This window comes from Zootermopsis nevadensis, unplaced genomic scaffold (assembly GCF_977971745.1).
Source record: "Zootermopsis nevadensis isolate Lab colony 2312 unplaced genomic scaffold, Znev_1.0 Znev_ptg000023l, whole genome shotgun sequence".
Lineage (NCBI taxonomy): Eukaryota > Metazoa > Arthropoda > Insecta > Blattodea > Termopsidae > Zootermopsis > Zootermopsis nevadensis.
The window spans coordinates 6937290-6955377 of NW_028259155.1; the positions used below are offsets into that span (position 1 = coordinate 6937290).

The window sequence follows — 18088 nt, forward strand, 5'->3', positions numbered from 1 at the left end:
TCGATACTGTGGGTATTTTGTTAATGCCCAAGTCACTGTAGATTAGCCAGATCTAAATTTACATCACAATCAAAATATAAATTTCATGTGATATCATCAGAACATTAGTGGCCTTTGAACCCAGAACTTAGAGACCACCCAGAAAGAAAGTCTCATGGTTTTCCATCACAACATAAGAGTACTTTTCTCAAAACTGGAGAATTGATAATTTCCCTTATAAATGTCCTAATACCACATATTTTTTATCTAACTGAACATCATTTGAAAGCACCAAATATCTTACAGGTAAATTTAGACACACATGTTACACACTAGGAGTAGTTTTTGCAGGAAAAATTTAGCTACAGGAGTGAGTAAATTTGTTAAAAATAATCTAATATATAGCAGATAGATCCAGTGCAATTTTGCATGGAGCAGGACATAAAATGCTGTGCTGTACAATTTGATACAAATTTTTCTACATTATGTTTTTTAACAATATACAGAGCACCAACAGGTGACTGAAACATTTATTAACAAGTTAAACAACATTATGGACTACCTTTACAAACCGAAAACGGAACGTATCATCTGTGGGGATATAAATATTGACTATCTCTCTCAAAGCTGCTGTGGGCAATATCTAAATTCTCTTTTCGCAACATTTAATCTTACCTACAGTTAGTTTTCCCACAAGAATTCAAAATAGCTGCAACTCTGCCATTGATAATATTTTTGTAGATAATTACAGGTTAGAACACAATTCCATTAAACCGGTAATAAATGAGCTATCTGATCACGATGCTCAGCTATAAGTTATAAATAACATAAACCTTATTTCTAACCTTGACAATGATAAGAAGGTAACTAGAGTGATAAATGAAGTCACTTTAAATGAATTTATACAACATCTCAGTAATGAAGACTGGGAATTATTACTCAGTGGTGGTGATATGGATTCAAAGTTCAATTCTTTTCTAAACATCTTTTTAAGCATATTTGAAAAGAAGTTTTCATACTAAAACAGAGAAAAAATTGTCTGAAACCAATGTATAGATAACTAAAGGTATCAAAACATCATACAAATGTAAGCAAGCTCGTTACCTAAATAGCGGGTCCAGTAATAACCCACTACAGAAAATATTACAAAATTTTATCTCAAATCATTAAAGAAGCTAAACGCATGCATTACAATAAATTGATAATAGAGTCTGAAAATAAAGTAAAAACTGAAGATTTCCGTCTTCTGGGTTGTTGCGCTGTGTAGTCTGGTCAATGTTAACCAACGTTTCAGAGGTCATACTGCCTCCGTCATCAGGGCGATGACGGAGGCAGTATGACCTCTGAAACGTTGGTTAACATCGATCAGACTACACAGCGCAACAACCCAGAAGACGGAAATCTTTATACTCACCGCTGTGAGAACCTCAAGTCTTACAGGATTGGACATATTGGTGTGAGTTTCCATTGGAATGAAGTGGATGTCAGCTCTGTGATGCCAGAGTTCACCTAATTATTGTTCAAAATTCCATTCACCTTTATTATAAAGAACAGTTGTTTATTGCTGTTTAGGGAAATAATTGCTGTTTATTCTGAGACTCATATGAGAAACACAAATTCATTTTGTGGGAAAAATGCACAGTTAATTGTTAAAGCATGTGGTACATATAGTTATCATTATCATCATCATCATCATTGGCTCTACAGCCCTGTGTGGGCCCAGTCCTTCTTCAAAAGTTTCTTCCATCCAGCAGTTGCTTTTTACAGGGTGGGATTGTCAGCCCCATGCCCAACCCCCAACCTGGATGACCAGACCTTTGTATTTACAGCCCCTGGAGGTAGGGCAGCCCAGCTGTACCCCAAGGCACTAGGTAGCTAGGGTACATCGGGGCACCATTCCCCGTACCCACTGATGTGTGTCCCTGAATGGACATATAGTTATCACTGGGTTTTAAAGAGTTAAGCAGTGACAAGTAAATGGACGTACACAGTAATAGGTAGTAATACAGGTGATGGATGAATCTTTAATATAGATAATGATTTGTTTAAATGATCAAACATAACCATTTTGCTGCAGTATGATTTTGATGATAATGGTAATAACATTGATTATAATAATAGTGACTGTAATAGTGACAATAACAAGAACAACCACCATCATATATATTGAGTCACAGAAACAGTTTACCATTGTTTGGAACTCATAAATTACAGCTGGTATAACTATACCCTGCACGAAGTGTTTCGTCATGGTCTGCGACAGGAAGTAAAATTTCAGTCTAGCAGCAAGATTTGGCTCTGGTGTATGCACATGACTCCCCTCTGAAATGATGAAATTAATATTAAGGAAAATAAATAATAGTGATTGTGTTTATGCTTGAAATTTAAGCAGACATTTAACTAATGTAGCTCTAGCTATAACATGTTACCATTACCATTATGATTCAGGTAGAACTTACCCATAAGAAATGTGCAGCTGGAGAATGGCGAATATCAGAATTGGAGGGGGAGTTAAAACTTTCTAGTGAAGAGGTAGCATCGCTCAAAATACTACATCAAATCACTTGAGGAGAAAGTAGTCAATGTTACAAACCTGAAATATCAGTTGGAACTTGTTGAACACTGCTATACCCAGGCTCAACAAAAGATTAAGGTACATTTGTAACTGTACTTCAACATAATCATCATACATTGACCTTTGTTCCTCTCATTCCTCTCATAAGCACTCCACTTGTATTGTTGTGTCTTTTGTTTATCTTCTGTTGCGTATAATATAATATATCATCAAACTTGGATCAACATATGGACATAATGCAGAACAACTTTTTACCACAATTTTACCCAGTGGTTTGTGCAAGGTGGTGCCACACAACGCATTGCTATTATGTTGTTGGATTTTCTGCAAACTGTTCTCAGCCATTGGAGGACTGTGAATGATGAACAGAGACGCGTGTGAAAGGAAGCAGTTATCACCTATTTCAAGATCCTACCCAAGAATTTGCCTAGCGAGACTGAGGAAACACTCAAAATCTCTATAAAGGAAGCTGGAACAATGGATCTGTAAAATATGAAAGAGGACTACTAACCAAAAAACTGCAAAATTTAGTCCATGCTCAGAATTAGGACACAAGGGATTAATATGAGCTTGCAGAATTAATGGTAAATAACTGTGTAGATGAACTGGAATATGAATGGATTCTTCCTTGGGAGCATTCTGCAGCGAGTGAAGGATCACATATTTTGTATAAAGTGAAGCTTTCGTGGCAACCAAAGTTGATGAAAGACTCTCAGAAATCCAGCTGCGTCTGGTGGCTGAATGGTTCATTCACCATTCAGCCACCTGACACGGCTTGTTTCCCAAGAGTCTTTCATCGATTCCATGTTTCTTACACAATGTGATCTCCAGATCAGTATTCATTCTTTTTACCACACTAATGTGCCAGCTGAAGAAACAGAATACTACTAAATACAATGCTAGTCTGATTTTCTTAATCTCTTCCATATATTAACACCAAAATATACTTCAATATCTCAAGGAAAACCAAATTATGATAACAATGAAGTGTTAACTGTGGGCATATACAAGGTCTTAAAAAAGACACAGTAATTTATAAATGCCTATATTTACTGGTGAAATGCACTGTTATTAATAAATTTAGTGTCAGAGAACACATAACAGTTGAAAGTTTCAGATCTAAGTAAAAAAACATATCAGTACTTCAGCAGAGAAATTCAAACTTTCTTCTTGTAATTTCGTAACTACCTTATTCTTGTTCTGGATCATTATCCAAGGTATGAATGCTGGAATGCAGCATGCAAATAGTGGATATTTTTAAGAATGAAAACCACTTTTTAATAAAACTAGGAAACTAAACATCTCAGATATCGATTAAAGATGAAAGTATCATGAATATGTTTGCTCATGAAATGAAGAACTACATTTAAAATTTGCTGCTTGACTGAGGCATATTTACGGAGACTGCAGCAGGACTATGCCTAGCTGAGATAGTCCTGGTTGTGGAATACCTGCATCACGTAGGCAGACTTCACTTCACTTGTCTGCATTAAACTACTTAAGTGGCTGTGTGGATGTAACATTTATTTATTCCATCCATTATTTTATTTTTCCTCTGTACAAATCACGTCACTTTCATTTTCTGTGGGAAACAACAGTAACACTACATTTGGCACCTTGGTTAAAGTGATATTTAGCAGAAATGTAAAATAGTAATACTACATCTTACTACCACATTAAAAATAACATGTCCCATCTTTTATCACACTGTGCAAGTAATTTGTTAATTTGTTCCTTTCAGATCAGTGTCATGCACGTTATTTAAAACCAGAAATCATTCAGATCAATGCACGTGGCCACACCGCAGTCTCTGATTATGGGCTGTGCAAAATCTTCAATCGCCACACAAAGGTAAATTTAATATTCACCTTATCTTTTGTTGTTTTTACCTACAGGGTTACATAGGCTACATATGTAAAGGCTACATTTACCACTGTCTGTCTGGCAGTACTCTTTATTCAAGAGAGAAGTGGTTACAGGAGCCCAAAATCATTATGTACCGATTCTTAATGGAAAGAATTCAAATAAAATGTCACAAATTATTTCAATTTGAGGGGATGAACTCAGAACTGTAATACCAATAGCTCTATTAGAATTTCATAAATAGTTGCTCTTATGCAATTCATACACCATTAACATGCTGTCTACTATACCAGATATGAAATATATTAGATACATAAACATGGGTCTTACTTTGAGGAAACTACATAAGTGAACAAGTGGTTTAAAGAAAGGGCAATACTGAATACTTAGGGGGATAAAACAAGGGGCTAGTCTAGGTATAAAAAATTAAAATATTTTTGTTGAAACGGGCTAGTTTAGATTTTTATCAATAATTGAAAATATGTGGTACATACAACTCACCAAGTATTGTTATCATTGGGAAATTATGGAGTTTACTTACAGTGGGCTGGACATATAAGGAGAGAAAAATGCTACATAATATAGGTGGGAAAAACTCCTGCACGTTACTAACTTAGAAAACTGGGAAGCAGATTGGAATACAGCATTAAGATGGATCTTAGAGAAATAGGTTATGAGAGCAAGAGATAATGCAGTTGACTAATTTACATGACCAGTGGTGATCTTCAGTACAAGGTATGCTCAGTGCTTTGTTCCAGTTACCAGGCAGTTACTATCTAGTAGCTTCCTGTCTCATTTTTCTGTTACGCTTATTTAAAATGCTTTTTCCATCAACAGGACAGCCCCAGTAAAAATCATCCATTGGTGGCTTTAGCATCCAATAAGCATTCTCCAGGTATAAGAATCAACAATGAGATGGTAACAGATGCAAAGCAATTAGCTTGGTGCACAGGGGAGGAATGGTGAAACAAGGTTCGGTAGCGATAGTGTTAACTCAGGAAATATTTTTATAATTGTAATACTGATAACTTCATAAGTTTTATTTAAAATTATTTTTAAAATTATGTTTTAATTCTAAACTCCATCACAGTGGCAAAGAGAATCCCAACAAGATCAGCTGTGTTTGAACACTATACAAGCATTACAAATGGAAAACATTGTGTCAAGTGTACGATACAAGAAGCTGATGAGGAATAATACTGCAATGCCAAAATTAGTGCATATTCTGGCACTGATAAAAACGTACCTACCAGAGCATCAAATTTAAAAAGACACTTTCAGCGACATCATCCCAAAATTCTAAATACTGTCAATGAGAAAGATGACAGAAATAAGAAAACCATCCCAAGTACTTCAAAGCTAACAAAAGATCAGAAAAATACTCAGGCAGCAGTTACAAGATACTTTGCTAGTGACAAAGTTACTATAACTATGACAGCAGATAGGTTCAAGAAGCACATCATTGGACTGGTGTCAAGGAATGGTTTACCTCTATCATTATTCTATCATCCAGACTTTGTTGGTCTGAATGGAGAAATGGCACAGAAACTTGGCATTTCTCTGCAAAGAGGCAGCATTAGAAAAATATGGTTGAAGAAGCCAACATTGAAAGAGAAGAACTTCAAAGAACCCTCAAGGGACGCTTTGTGTTTCTCAAAATGGATGCCTGCACGTGCTATAGAGTAAACTATTTTGCTATTAATGTGCGATTTGTTGATGAAAACAATAAAATTGTGACTCCAACATTAGCAATAAAGGACACAGAAGCTCATCACACCAGTGAATATCCTGTGACGCAGGTTAAATGGTTTGACATGCCTTCTTTCTTAAAATTGGAGTAGGTTCTTCTGCAGTACCAGGTATCAGATTTGAAAAGTAAGGTTTCAGGTTCTCATGTCTGCAAGTATGAAGGTATTTTGCGATATTGGGCATCACCCTGTTGATTGTGGCAGAATGTGCGGCACAGTACCCCAGTACACAGCCATTCACTTTTACAACTTTACCCATTGCTGTGTTTTACATGGGGGGTGGGAGGTGGAGGTTTAATTTTAGAGTAAGAAGGTAGTTAATATTGTTACCGGCTGTGCTCTTGGCAATGGTTGATAACATGGGTTAGTACCTACTGCTACCGCCATATCGTTTCGTAGTTTCACAATAGGGGAAATGTGGTATTACAGTGCGAATTGCATGGAGCACTGAGCGTAAAGTTGGTATTACTCTATACTCTGTGACCGGATTTTGTAATCTTGTTTATTGCTATTGGATAATCTCAAGTCCATACTATCCAAGATGGCAATAGGAAGTGTGTGATTGTTGGTGAAAGAACAAGTTACATTCAAATAGAAATCTGTTTTTATAGCTTTAAAGGATTTTGTATAGCGCAACCTGTGGTGTAAAGTAATATCATAAAATGGGGAAGGGCTTTAATAATTATATGTGCAAGAAATTTTTTCATCCAGCGTCCAGAGACAATCTGAAAAGGGTAATGGTTAAAAATGTTACTTTTGTGTTCGGTTATCTTGTCAGAGTTGAACATTCAGCTTTATAGGAATAAGTCGAAGTACCTTTTTTTATCATCTTATTCAAATTATACTATACTATTGTCTACTCTTTGTTTGTAGGTCTGGATGGCAGAGCAAAAGGCAGAGTCGTATAAAAAGAAGCAAGAAGAATTGCGAGTTCAATATGAAAAGGAACAAGATTTGTACACAAATAAGTATGTTCTTGATGCACTTTCGACACTCTGAAAGTTGTAGATTGTAATTGCATGGTCTGTGGTAAATGTAGGGGTTATGTCTGAATTCATAGGACATGTGTTGAACATGACACCAAGTTACCAAAGGGAATGTTTTCACTAACGAAGAAAATGAGAAGTTTAATTGAGTCAAAATTAAGAGACGTTATAATTTTTTCCCTATTATTTCCTAATGAGATTGTATTTGATAGCCAGGGAACACAAGCCTTTATGTAATATACAAAGGCATTGTGTGATGCTTCATCATTATTCTTAAGTTTGGCACATGTGAAGTAATTGTCAGATTATGGTTGCATGAAAACAGTTTATAAGGTTATGATTTAGTTTATAGGTACAACATGAACAGGTAAGTTCAAGGCTGCTTGCAAGTTGGCGTGCAGTGAGTGTTGAGCATTGTGTAGTGAGCGGTTAGTGATGTGTGATGTCAGTTTAATAGTGAATATTGTTCTAGAAATGGCATTGGCTGCAGCATTTTTTCAGGTTCTTGTATCTACTACTGGTATAAGTGGTTCCATCTCATGCTCCTGATTGGTTTTCTATACATATCTGTTATGCATTCAGTTTAGTTTGTAAAAGAACAGTATCAAACTAACTGGTAATGGTAACAGCTATGATGCTTTTTCATGTTATGTTTGAAATTTTGTTCATGGTTGATGTACATTTGCAACAAGTGGTCTTGCTTACCCTTCAGAAAACATTATTTCTTGATATGAGCTAGAAAGTTTTACTTTCTGTTTGGACATGTTTTTACTGGCTTGACACATCCAGTATGGAGACTGAAATGGTAAACAATATAGTGCTGTCACTCACAATTCAAGGTGACTCAAAAAGACAACATAACCCAATGCTTTCTCACATCTCTACTGCTCAGCACTCAAGGTCAGTATACACACTTCTAAAATTTCTTGATTGAATTATTTGTGACAACACTCACCACATGCCAGTGTACATGCAAGCTAAAGTGTTTTGATGCAATAAGCTGAACTATTTGGACTTTGTCCATTTTCTTGGATATTTGTTAAAAAAGTAATGAAGATGATGGACAGTGTCCAAAATAACAGTCTAGGTTATTGCAACATGAATTTGGGGCTTGTGCCATATGCTCATTACACATTGCATTAGGTAAATTGAATGGTTTGTGGTAGGGCTAATAACTTAAGTATAAACATAGAGCCTCCTTTCAGCTGCAGGTTTATATGGTCACCAATCAGTAAGGCTATTCCAAAACCATTTCGTCTACCTAATACATTTTATCATTGCATAGGGAAGCTATCGCTTAATTTATGTTTAAAAATTAATAAGATTTTGATACAAAGTAACAAACATGATTCACATCAGGAAGAAGTAAACATGTCGCAGTTGCAGAGACTAATCAGTGTGATTCTTTTCTAGGGCAATACTGAGTAAGGAAAGCAAGGATAAGCTGAGTGTAAATTTCATGTATGAGCCGCCACCTGGTACGAAGAAAGAACGAGAAAGAGAAGATGATGAACCCGAATATAAATTTGAATGGCAGCGAAAATTTAATGCACCAAGAGAGGAGTATGTGTATTTTTTAATCTTATTCCTAACATAGGAGTTAAGAGATTTAGCAGTTCACTGGACCTGAATTAATCTTACTGGTTCTTCGTAGGTATCTGTGTGCATGCACGTCTCTTTCTTAACAACTATTGTATGTATCACCTGGAGGGTATGCAAAATTGTGAACATACTGTATGCATCAATGATTTGTAGCTGGTAAACTGTGGTGGAGAACGTAATTCATGCAATTGAAATTTCATGGGGTGTAGTGACTAGACTTTAAATTTCCTGTATGGTCAGAGATATTTCTCTTTGCTATCACATCCAGGCTGATAATGGGGCCCACTCATCTTTCTATACATTGGGTACCTTGCAGCATTTTTCAGGGGTGTAATGTGGAGAGAAGCTGCTTACTCACCTTCATCAATTTACCAAGGTTAACGCATGGATATTTACCTCCACTCCCAGATTCAGTTACGTGGTGTGTTGTATAACATGTTTGGTAGGGCACAAGCAGTAAGATGCTGAAGAGGGAGGGTAACAATGCTGTCTGCTAGTGGTAGTGGTGCACATAGGGGAAGGGCTTTCTCTTTAATGCTAAGCACAAAAACATAAGTACAGATTGAAGAACCTTTAGTGACAGCTGAACATTTTACCAAAACCTGCTATTCTATTTAATTCCCCATACTTTTCTGCAACTTTGTACTTGCTGCTGCTACAGTTGTTGTTATCACTGCTATTTTGTAAATCAAGTATAATTTATTCTGAAATGTCAGTAATAGGCTCCAGTCACATGTAATTCTGTTAGTAATGAAGGCGTTGTTGCACCTCAAGCTCTGATCTTACTTTGTGATGATATTGAACTGTTCCTCAGCTAGTTTCATAGCATCATCTAGATGGAAACTGACATTCTTTCTGGCTAAGTATTATTTAACCGACGCTCATATCAGTTCAGTTGGATTACGATCAGGGTGATATGGCAGCAAGCAAAGGACAGAGTAACCATGTTTGGCAAGCAGAGTGGCAGTTTTGAATATCTTGAATTGTAGTTTATGTAATTTAATTAAAGAATAGAATTCAGGCTCACACATTCGATCACTGAAAGGAATGCCGCGATCTGAAAGCCAGTTGATCGTAGCACTTTTTTGAGATGAAGGAGTTGGAGCCAGATTCAGTTTACATTATGATAAGCTGCACTGTCCACTACTAATATCAAATTTGGCAGAATGTTTGGAATTTACTTCATTTTAAGCCATGTTTCCTAGATATTAAAATTTATTTCCTGATGATTATTTACAAATTTTGTCCCTGATTTAAACATTAACAAAGCTTTGGAATGAAGCCATTTTTACTGCCAGCTTGTGTGATGATAACTTGCTGTCCTTTGTAGACAGATGCAAGTAGACCTGTATTCTTAACCTTCACTCCAGGCATATATTTTATGTGTCAGGAGTGTGGTCATTTTCTTCGTGCAGATGATAGAGTGCCCCTCAGTTCTCCAAAAACTTATGTTTCTCAAATGTGCTAATCTTGTTGCAAGAATACCATCCATTTTGATTGCAACTTCTCTTTTCTGATATTTTTCAACCTGAAGCCTAAATCTTTAATTATTTTGCAGAGCCCAATTCTAACCACTGAAATTAACCTTCTTGATGAGTGCTGTTAATGATTATAAACAGGACACTTACCTCTTGTATCGTGATGTTTGTTAATTGTTCCTTGAATTACAGACTAGTAAAAATTATCTTTTCGGTTTTAGTTTTAGTTTTCCTTGGCTGTTTTTTGCGAGGTCTGTTGAATGCCTCCCCCACTTATCTGTTGTGATCATATTATTTTAAAGTGAACTTTAGACTACTAAAATACACCAGTAGCTTCAGAAATTTTGTTTAGTATTTAACGTTAATCACCTTGCTGCTGTCAACTGTATGAACACTAATCACCATTTCCCTACTCAAGCTGTGTATTACTTTATGTTCCCTATTTCCTTTGCACTTCTGCCCTCATCTTTCATTATGTTTGTGCTGAACAGAAACATCAGAGAAAATCATAAGCCAGATTATAAATGGGCCAGTCAACACATGATGTTGACTCAGTCTCAGCACTTAGGATACTAAGCTCCACTTACCTCCCACCTTCTGTTCCAACACAAAAGCTAATCATGTCCACCAAACAAACTGCATTATTTGCAGAAGTTATGGACTTTAAGGTATGGGAGAGGTAAGAAGTGTAAGACTAACATGTTTGCAGCCCAAAATAAGTATGTAATTCCCTTAACTGTAGATCATAGATCAAAGAGCTGGGTTGCCCATGCTCTGAAGCAGAACTCTGACGTGTTCTTCTTCATTTAGAAAATTAACCTGTGGAGAGATGTATTTGGTAGTATGCTAAATGTAAATATTTTCCATTTTTCAGTTACTGCAAAGGTGATTCAGAAATCAGGGATCAACCATTTGGCATCCAGGTTCGCAATGTGCGGTGCATCAAGTGTCACAAATGGGGTCACATTAATACAGGTAAGGAGGCAGGCTTAGTGTTTAGGCACTCTGTGATGACGGAGAATGTGTTTCTTATGAGAAATTAGCTGATGTTAGGCTTTGATGGAGATTTCATGTTATTGTTGATTTTGCTCATGGGTGTTGACACCAAGCAGGACCTTCAGTCACTTCATTCATACCCTCAGCTCACTGGTGGTCAGCTTTGATGTGGTACTGTATTGCTCCTCGGCCAGGTTTCTCTTGAGGAAATATTGGACCAACACTTTCGCAAAGATGGTTCTGTGAGCAGGAGGATGGAGTGGGCATGGGGTCTTCAACTATCCCACATCATAGCCAACAACTGTATAACACATTCTGAGGCACAGGTGGTGTTTCTTAAGGTTTGTGGGCAATACCTTTGTTGTCTGACAACATGATCCTGTGAAGTTCCACAATTTTCTCTTCCATCTAAACAGCATTCCTCCAAAGATTCAGTTCACTATAAAGTGGGAACAGTGAGGTCACCTGCCATTCCTGGCTGGACAGTGACATTTACAGAGTCATAGTCGGTTCTTGGGTACAAACTACAAGAAGTACTTGAATGGATGCTGTATTGCATCACCATCTGGCCCAGAATTTTGGCATTCTCTGAACCATTATACTTTGGGCAAGCAACATAAACGTACATACTGAATTGGTTTGCCGCAGAACTTCCAAGGAGAGCAGATCCACAGAATGTTCTGCTCCAGGGACTGGCTCAGTGAAACAGCATCCAAACAAACCCATCAGCACAGCTTTTTATCATTTGTGCAGAATCTGTCCATCGATGATGGCAAAATACTGGTTTGATACTACATCCATCTTATCATGACAGCCTTGGTATGGGGCTTTGTTCATAGGTGAGATTGGTCACATAATAGAAGAATGATAAAGGAACAGCAGAGAGACCTCTGGCTCTGCTATGCTTTGTTGGCAGGACACTTGGTCAACCAGGGCCACCAGATACAGTTTGATGACACGGTGGCACAAAGCTACTGTATAAGCCAAGCGTCTTCAATCCAAACACTTGAGGAACACAGGATGCCACTGAGGGCCAGTAACAGCTGCACCAACTATATAGTTTGCGCCATGCATCTATCCTCACTAACATTTGACCACATGGGGTGTGACCACCATACCACTATGGGGTCCTCTATAATGGCTGCTATTTTGGTGTTCTTTATGCTCTGACATGAGGAAAGAACAATAAGGGCCTTTCCTTACCTGACTCTCTGTCTGTGACATCTTTGAGTAATGGACTGGAGGATTTCAGAATTCTGATGTATTGGATATGGCAGTGATTTTCAGACTGATCTTTCTGGACCTTGCCATAATGATTGTAATATAAGCCAGTCATTGTGTCGGATAGTTTTGCGATTAGTGTGTTACCTGTGTAAGATCTGAAGTTCACATTGCAACTTATCGCAGTGAAGTATTGCTCATGGCAATGGAGTTGTTACCACAGCTAACATGGCTTGTCATGTGAGAAGACATCATTGAAAGATGGTGTCTGGAGTTGATTTATAAGTTTCTACATTTCACCGATAGTGAGAGTATTCATACCATGGCCTTCCAAAACTTTGAGGATTGTCTGCCAGGCCAAGGCATATCTGTAAGTCTGTGGAAGAGCCATCTATGAAACAGTTTCTTCCACATTGAAATTTATAATGCAGACATTTGAATACTGAGACAGTTACAGAGTTGCCTGTCATACCAGTAGATATGAGTGAGAAAAATTATGGCAGTTTTTGTGAAATCCTGGAAGGAACATTGCAAGGCATGTCATCTCAGTCCATTAGTCTGGTAGAATAGAATACAGGAATTGAATTATACCAGCTTGTTTGGTCATTGTAGGAATGCTGTTGAGTACAAAGTTTGATCTGAAAATATTGCTGTGCACTGTATTTGTGAGGGACACAATGAAGTGATGTGAAAAGTGTGCTGTTGGACTGTGTTTGAACTGTTTTGTTGACACCGTAAGCCTAGCTCCTTTCTTTAAGAAAATAAAGTAGGTTAGAGAGGTATATTGCAGAAAGTAATATTGAAGATTGTGTTTGTATTTTTGGTACAAGTGAGATTGTTTTTGTTTGCAGATAAGGAATGCCCGATGTATAATCAGGCATCAAGTTCAGACCAGGCTGGTCCTTCATTGGATCCATTGATTCTTGTCCAACAAATGAGAGAGGACGGTCTTGCTATGAAGAGGAGTGCTCTTAGTATTCCACAACAGACGAGATTCTCTAGAAATCAGGTAAGATATGTAATTAAAATGTTTTGTTTATAGCTTGTGCCAAGTTTTGTAAGTGTTTAGCACATTTGGAATTAGGGTACAGCAAGAAACCCAAGCTCAGCAGATTCAGAAACTTACCATCTCAGTGCAATGAAATACAGTGGATGAATGTAAGCTGAGATGATTGTGACAGACACTCATTCTGGTATGAAAGCGTCAGTTCATGTGTAATAAATAATCCTGATGCATCAAGGTTATGATTGTGTTGACAGCTTTTTATTATGGTCTAAGACTAAAATAAACATGTAACAAGTGCATGTACTGTTTTTTTGCAGGACCTTATTCCAAGTGAAGATGAGGAATCAAAAAAGTCTGAAATAGAAGTCTTGAAGTCTTTATCAGTGAAGCAGAAACAAAGGCTGCTTAGGTAAAGTATATCATGGCTTGTATAGTTTTCCTTTGGAGTTGCATGAATGTGCTAGCCTTTTATCATCCAGTAGCCATCAGTTTTTTCAGTTATGCTCTTCTGTATCTTTCCATGGAGGCTGTACTAATGTGCAATTACTGAAATGTTCCTTTAGCCCTGTCAAGAATGAGTAGGAGCTGACCCCCCCCCCCCCCCCCCCCCCCCAAAGCGACCTATATGGCATGTAGCGGGACTGCTTTTTACCTACAGCATTGCAAGGACTTTTGTCATGATTGACAGCAAAGAATTACCACTCGGTAGCAATTCCAACATTGTTATGTTTTACAAAATTAGTAACATTTTTATTTTTCTTATACAGTGATGCAGCTGCATCTTTCAAGTAGAATATCTTTCTCATTTTGTTATCCAGTGTCTTGACACACTGAATCTTCTGTAAAGCATAAGATGTGCATGTTGTGTTCAAAGTCCTGACTTTGACACAGGTATTTGCTCATCACTCACAATTCAACATCTTCATAATGTCAAATTGGGCCATGCACTGTTAATGTAGGTACAAAAAAATGAGCACAGCAAGTGTAATCGACCATGGGAAAGAAATTTCCATCCGTAGTTCAGTCATCTGAAACTTTCCTGGTATGATACAGAAATTGTTCTTTTAAATATACATGTCTGAGACATGGGTTGGAAAAAATAAGCTGAAATGTATGCAGTATATAAAGAAGACAGCGACTTCTACCTCTTCACATTTTAATAGTTATTGTTTACCCAGCGTTTATTACATAACTAGAAGTTGTATGTATTCTTAATACAGATTTACAAAGTGTACTTATTAATATATTTAAAAAAATTGAGAAATCAGTTATGTAATTACGCAGTTAAGTGTGTTCTTTTACGCATTACATATAAACCAAATTTCATAGACATATGCTCATTAGTCTTGGTGATACAAGAAATCAAGTGAGAAACAGCCTGTGTCCTCAAATTAACTGTTACTAAGCACAGTATTTTGCTATTTTACTTGGGTCGTAACAGCCTCTAATCAGACCAAGTTTAATTAAATTAGAAAAAACATTTGTTGAGTTGGCACGTACTGTCTCTTTGGTTGCAGTGTGTAGAATGTTGTAAGTGGTATTGTTTACTTTCCACTTTGTTCCAATGTCTTGCCACAATTTTTATACGGTATTAAAAGAAATTATATATATTATATCATACTTTCTGTAAATGTATATTCAATTTTCTTGTCTCTGTTTATTAGGAAACTTGACAAACTCTTGAAGAAGAACAAGAGGAGAAAATCCAAGAAGAGGAAAATGAAGAAGTCTAAACAGACATTGAAGGATGGTGAGAGTGGTGACTCCAGTTCAAGTAGTGAAACATCTAAGGAAGAAATTAAATCACATAAGGAGAAAAGGAGAGTGAAGAAAGACAAAAATAAACAAAGAGAAAGGCATTACAAAAACATAGTAATCAAAAAGGAATAATCAACATTGAGCAGTGCATCAGTCACATAATAAGACTCTGGATAAAGTTCATGGTCGAAGCATTGATTTTGCTGGTCACCTGAGTATGCACCTAGTGGCATCAAGCAACTTGTAAGAGAACGTCTAATGGGGATTATAGGAAGACTGTCAGACTGAAGGTAAGACAGGATAGATTTGTAAATGAAGATATGCACAGCAGTGAACTCTCAGAGACATAAAAAGGACAGGTGAGGAAAGTGATTTTTCAGGTGGAAAGAAACACAGACAATACAATTTACGTTGCTCTTCATTGTGTATGATAGAAATTACATATTCTTGTTGTATCTTGTAAAAATGTAATAAAGGAGTATATGGATGTTAAAATTGGTGTTCAGTTTCTTAGAAAGGAAATTCCAGACAAAGAGAACAAAAAATATATTTTCCAGCCCAGTCAAACTAGAGCCTCGGACACGTTGGCCTTAACCGGGGCAGGGTCCTGGCCCTCGCCCTAGCTGAGCCAACCCAAGCTCAGGAGAGCGTGAGGTCAGGTCGGCCTGAGCGCAGATCATGCCAGCCCTAGTCCAGGCCCGACTTTGCCTGCATTGGGCATGGTATGTACTTCCATTCTTGTAAGAAACACCATGCTGTCTGTCCACCATGACATCAACACACCTACCCATTCAAAATTTTACATAAGTACGTAGAAGACTGAATATAAACCGACCTCAACTTAATCTCCAATTTTCTTACATTAAACTTTCATTTACGTCTCCAAATCTACCACTAACATAGAACACAGGCTATGAATTCCATGCTCTATGCAGCCATCCTGGGGTCTCGGGTTCGATTCCCGGCGGTGCCCGAATTTATAACTTGTGTCGGACAAGGCCGTGGTCTAGGCAACACGGAGTTTTCCTCCGGGGGCTTCTTCCCCGGTTTCTCCGTGGCATCCCAACAATTACTCCATTCACACACAGAAGAAGGCAATGGCAAACCACTTCTGGATCATCTGCCAAGAACGTATATGAACAGGTCCCAGTCCGAGAAAAGGATGGAAGGATCCTGTTCATATGGACCTGTCGTCAGACAGAACACTAAATAAATAAAAAAAAATACACAGATTAATAATGAATGTGTTGCAGCTTCAGTACAACATTTCAACTACGGATGTAACCTCATCTTCGTATCGCCAAAGGGGAAGACTGGATGGGTGGGGAGACCAGCTGATGTCCCTGAAGCAAGAAATACCTTAGTACAGAACTGACATGCTCATTTGTACAAATGTTCTATGAATGGTTGGCAGTGTAAAATTAATTGTGTGTGCCCGGTATTTATGTGAAGGGCCAGTGAATGTCAACACACCACACACATCCCTTACTCGCAGGCAGAATGTGGATGTGCTGACAAACTCAGCAACCAAGTTTTTTCTACCTGCCCTACTCTTACTTTTACAACTTGTCAATCAATTAAGTTTTTAAAGTTAAGATAATATAGTTGCGTCATATTGTGAAACCATATATTAATTAATTATTCGGTTTTGGTCCGTCTAATCACAATTCAAATTTAAAATTTAATATTTACAATTAAGATAATTAAAATATCATTTGATGTTCCTCATCGAACAATCGATTTACATTTTGGAACATCTTTTTACAACATGTTTCGGTTTCTATATAAACCATCTTCAGGTGTAAAAGTTAAAATTATAAACTTAAAACCTAATTACAATTTCTGATACGCAACTTTTTGGTGATGTTTACTTCCAGATTCATTTTTACATATTGGAGTGAATGTTTTTGGAATGAATGTTTTTTGATGTTCTACATCGGCCTGTAATGCAAATGATTTAAAGAAATATTAATGAATATGAAATAATATAGAAACAAAATAATATATTGGAAAGTAAAATTGAACATACCAAAGATGAGAGTGTAGATACATCTTGATGTGTCTGGAAGCACTAACGTATCCGAACAGATGTGGTTCACTACTGATCGTGGTTGCTTGTAGGGAGGGTAAATATGTAAAAATGAATCTGGAAGTAAACATCACCAAAAAGTTGCATATCAGAAATTGTAATTAGGTTCACGAGGCGTTTCCACGCAGATGGCCAACATCGACATTATTCGCTACTTCTTTTATTACGTTGAAATCCACACTGACGACTAACGATGACTTCGTTTAATATCTAAAATCAGCAGACAGGTTGCCATGACAGTTGATGTAGGACGCTTATTGTAAATGGTATTTAAGGCAAACTTCATATCCTTCGTCGATTCCTATTAGAACTTACATTGTACATGAGACTCAGCATGTGAGTAATTTATATATTTCTTATTTTTAATTCAGTCTTTCGGTCTTCTTTTAAAAAAGGGTTCACAGCAATGCAAATGAACACGAAATAACGAGGCGTGCGTAAGAAATGAAAAATGAACCTTATAGCATGCAGGCCGAGATTGTTGCACGCGACCGTCGCAGGTATGCTTTACAAATTCCAATCTTTCGCGCAGCTGTTAGTATTTTATATGAGCACCTGCGTTTCATATTTACACATTCTTTGTAGTTAAAGAAATACAAATTGAATTACTCCAAGTTATAATTTGGTTAAATTCCATCATAAATGTAAAAAGTCAATGATTAATATTAAATATTTTCTGTGTAAAAGGAAATGAATTTAAAAGTAATGAAAAGAGGCTTGAAGTAAATTTTGAAAATTAATTTTCCGTTGTTTAAAAATAACGTCGTATTTTATTATACTTGTTTAA

At 37.0% G+C, this 18088-nt stretch overlaps 1 protein-coding gene and 1 long non-coding RNA gene across 3 annotated transcripts; one reads left to right on the forward strand and one right to left on the reverse strand.

Moving 5' to 3' along the window:
- Nucleotides 1-1314: 1314 nt before the first annotated feature.
- LOC110839287 (corepressor of RBPJ and splicing regulator) lies at nt 1315-15707 on the forward strand. Of its 2 annotated transcripts, XM_087354234.1 has the most exons (8): nt 1315-1435; nt 4296-4405; nt 7039-7133; nt 8565-8714; nt 11106-11206; nt 13300-13457; nt 13772-13863; nt 15119-15707. In XM_087354234.1, the coding sequence occupies exons 3-8, from the start codon at nt 7045-7047 to the stop codon at nt 15342-15344; spliced, it is 816 nt and encodes a 271-aa protein (XP_087210360.1). In that variant the 5' UTR covers nt 1315-1435; nt 4296-4405; nt 7039-7044; the 3' UTR covers nt 15345-15707. The 2 variants fall into 2 exon arrangements, with proteins under 2 accessions (XP_087210360.1, XP_021939057.2); XM_022083365.2 differs by lacking the exons at nt 1315-1435; nt 4296-4405 and adding an exon at nt 6679-6899.
- On the reverse strand, nt 15613-17813 carry LOC147872881 (uncharacterized). Its single transcript, XR_015536619.1, has 2 exons — nt 17242-17813; nt 15613-16555 (listed from the first exon to the last, which is right to left on the reverse strand). It is a non-coding gene; the product is annotated as an uncharacterized LOC147872881 (long non-coding RNA).
- Between the last annotated feature and the right edge of the window lie 275 nt (nt 17814-18088).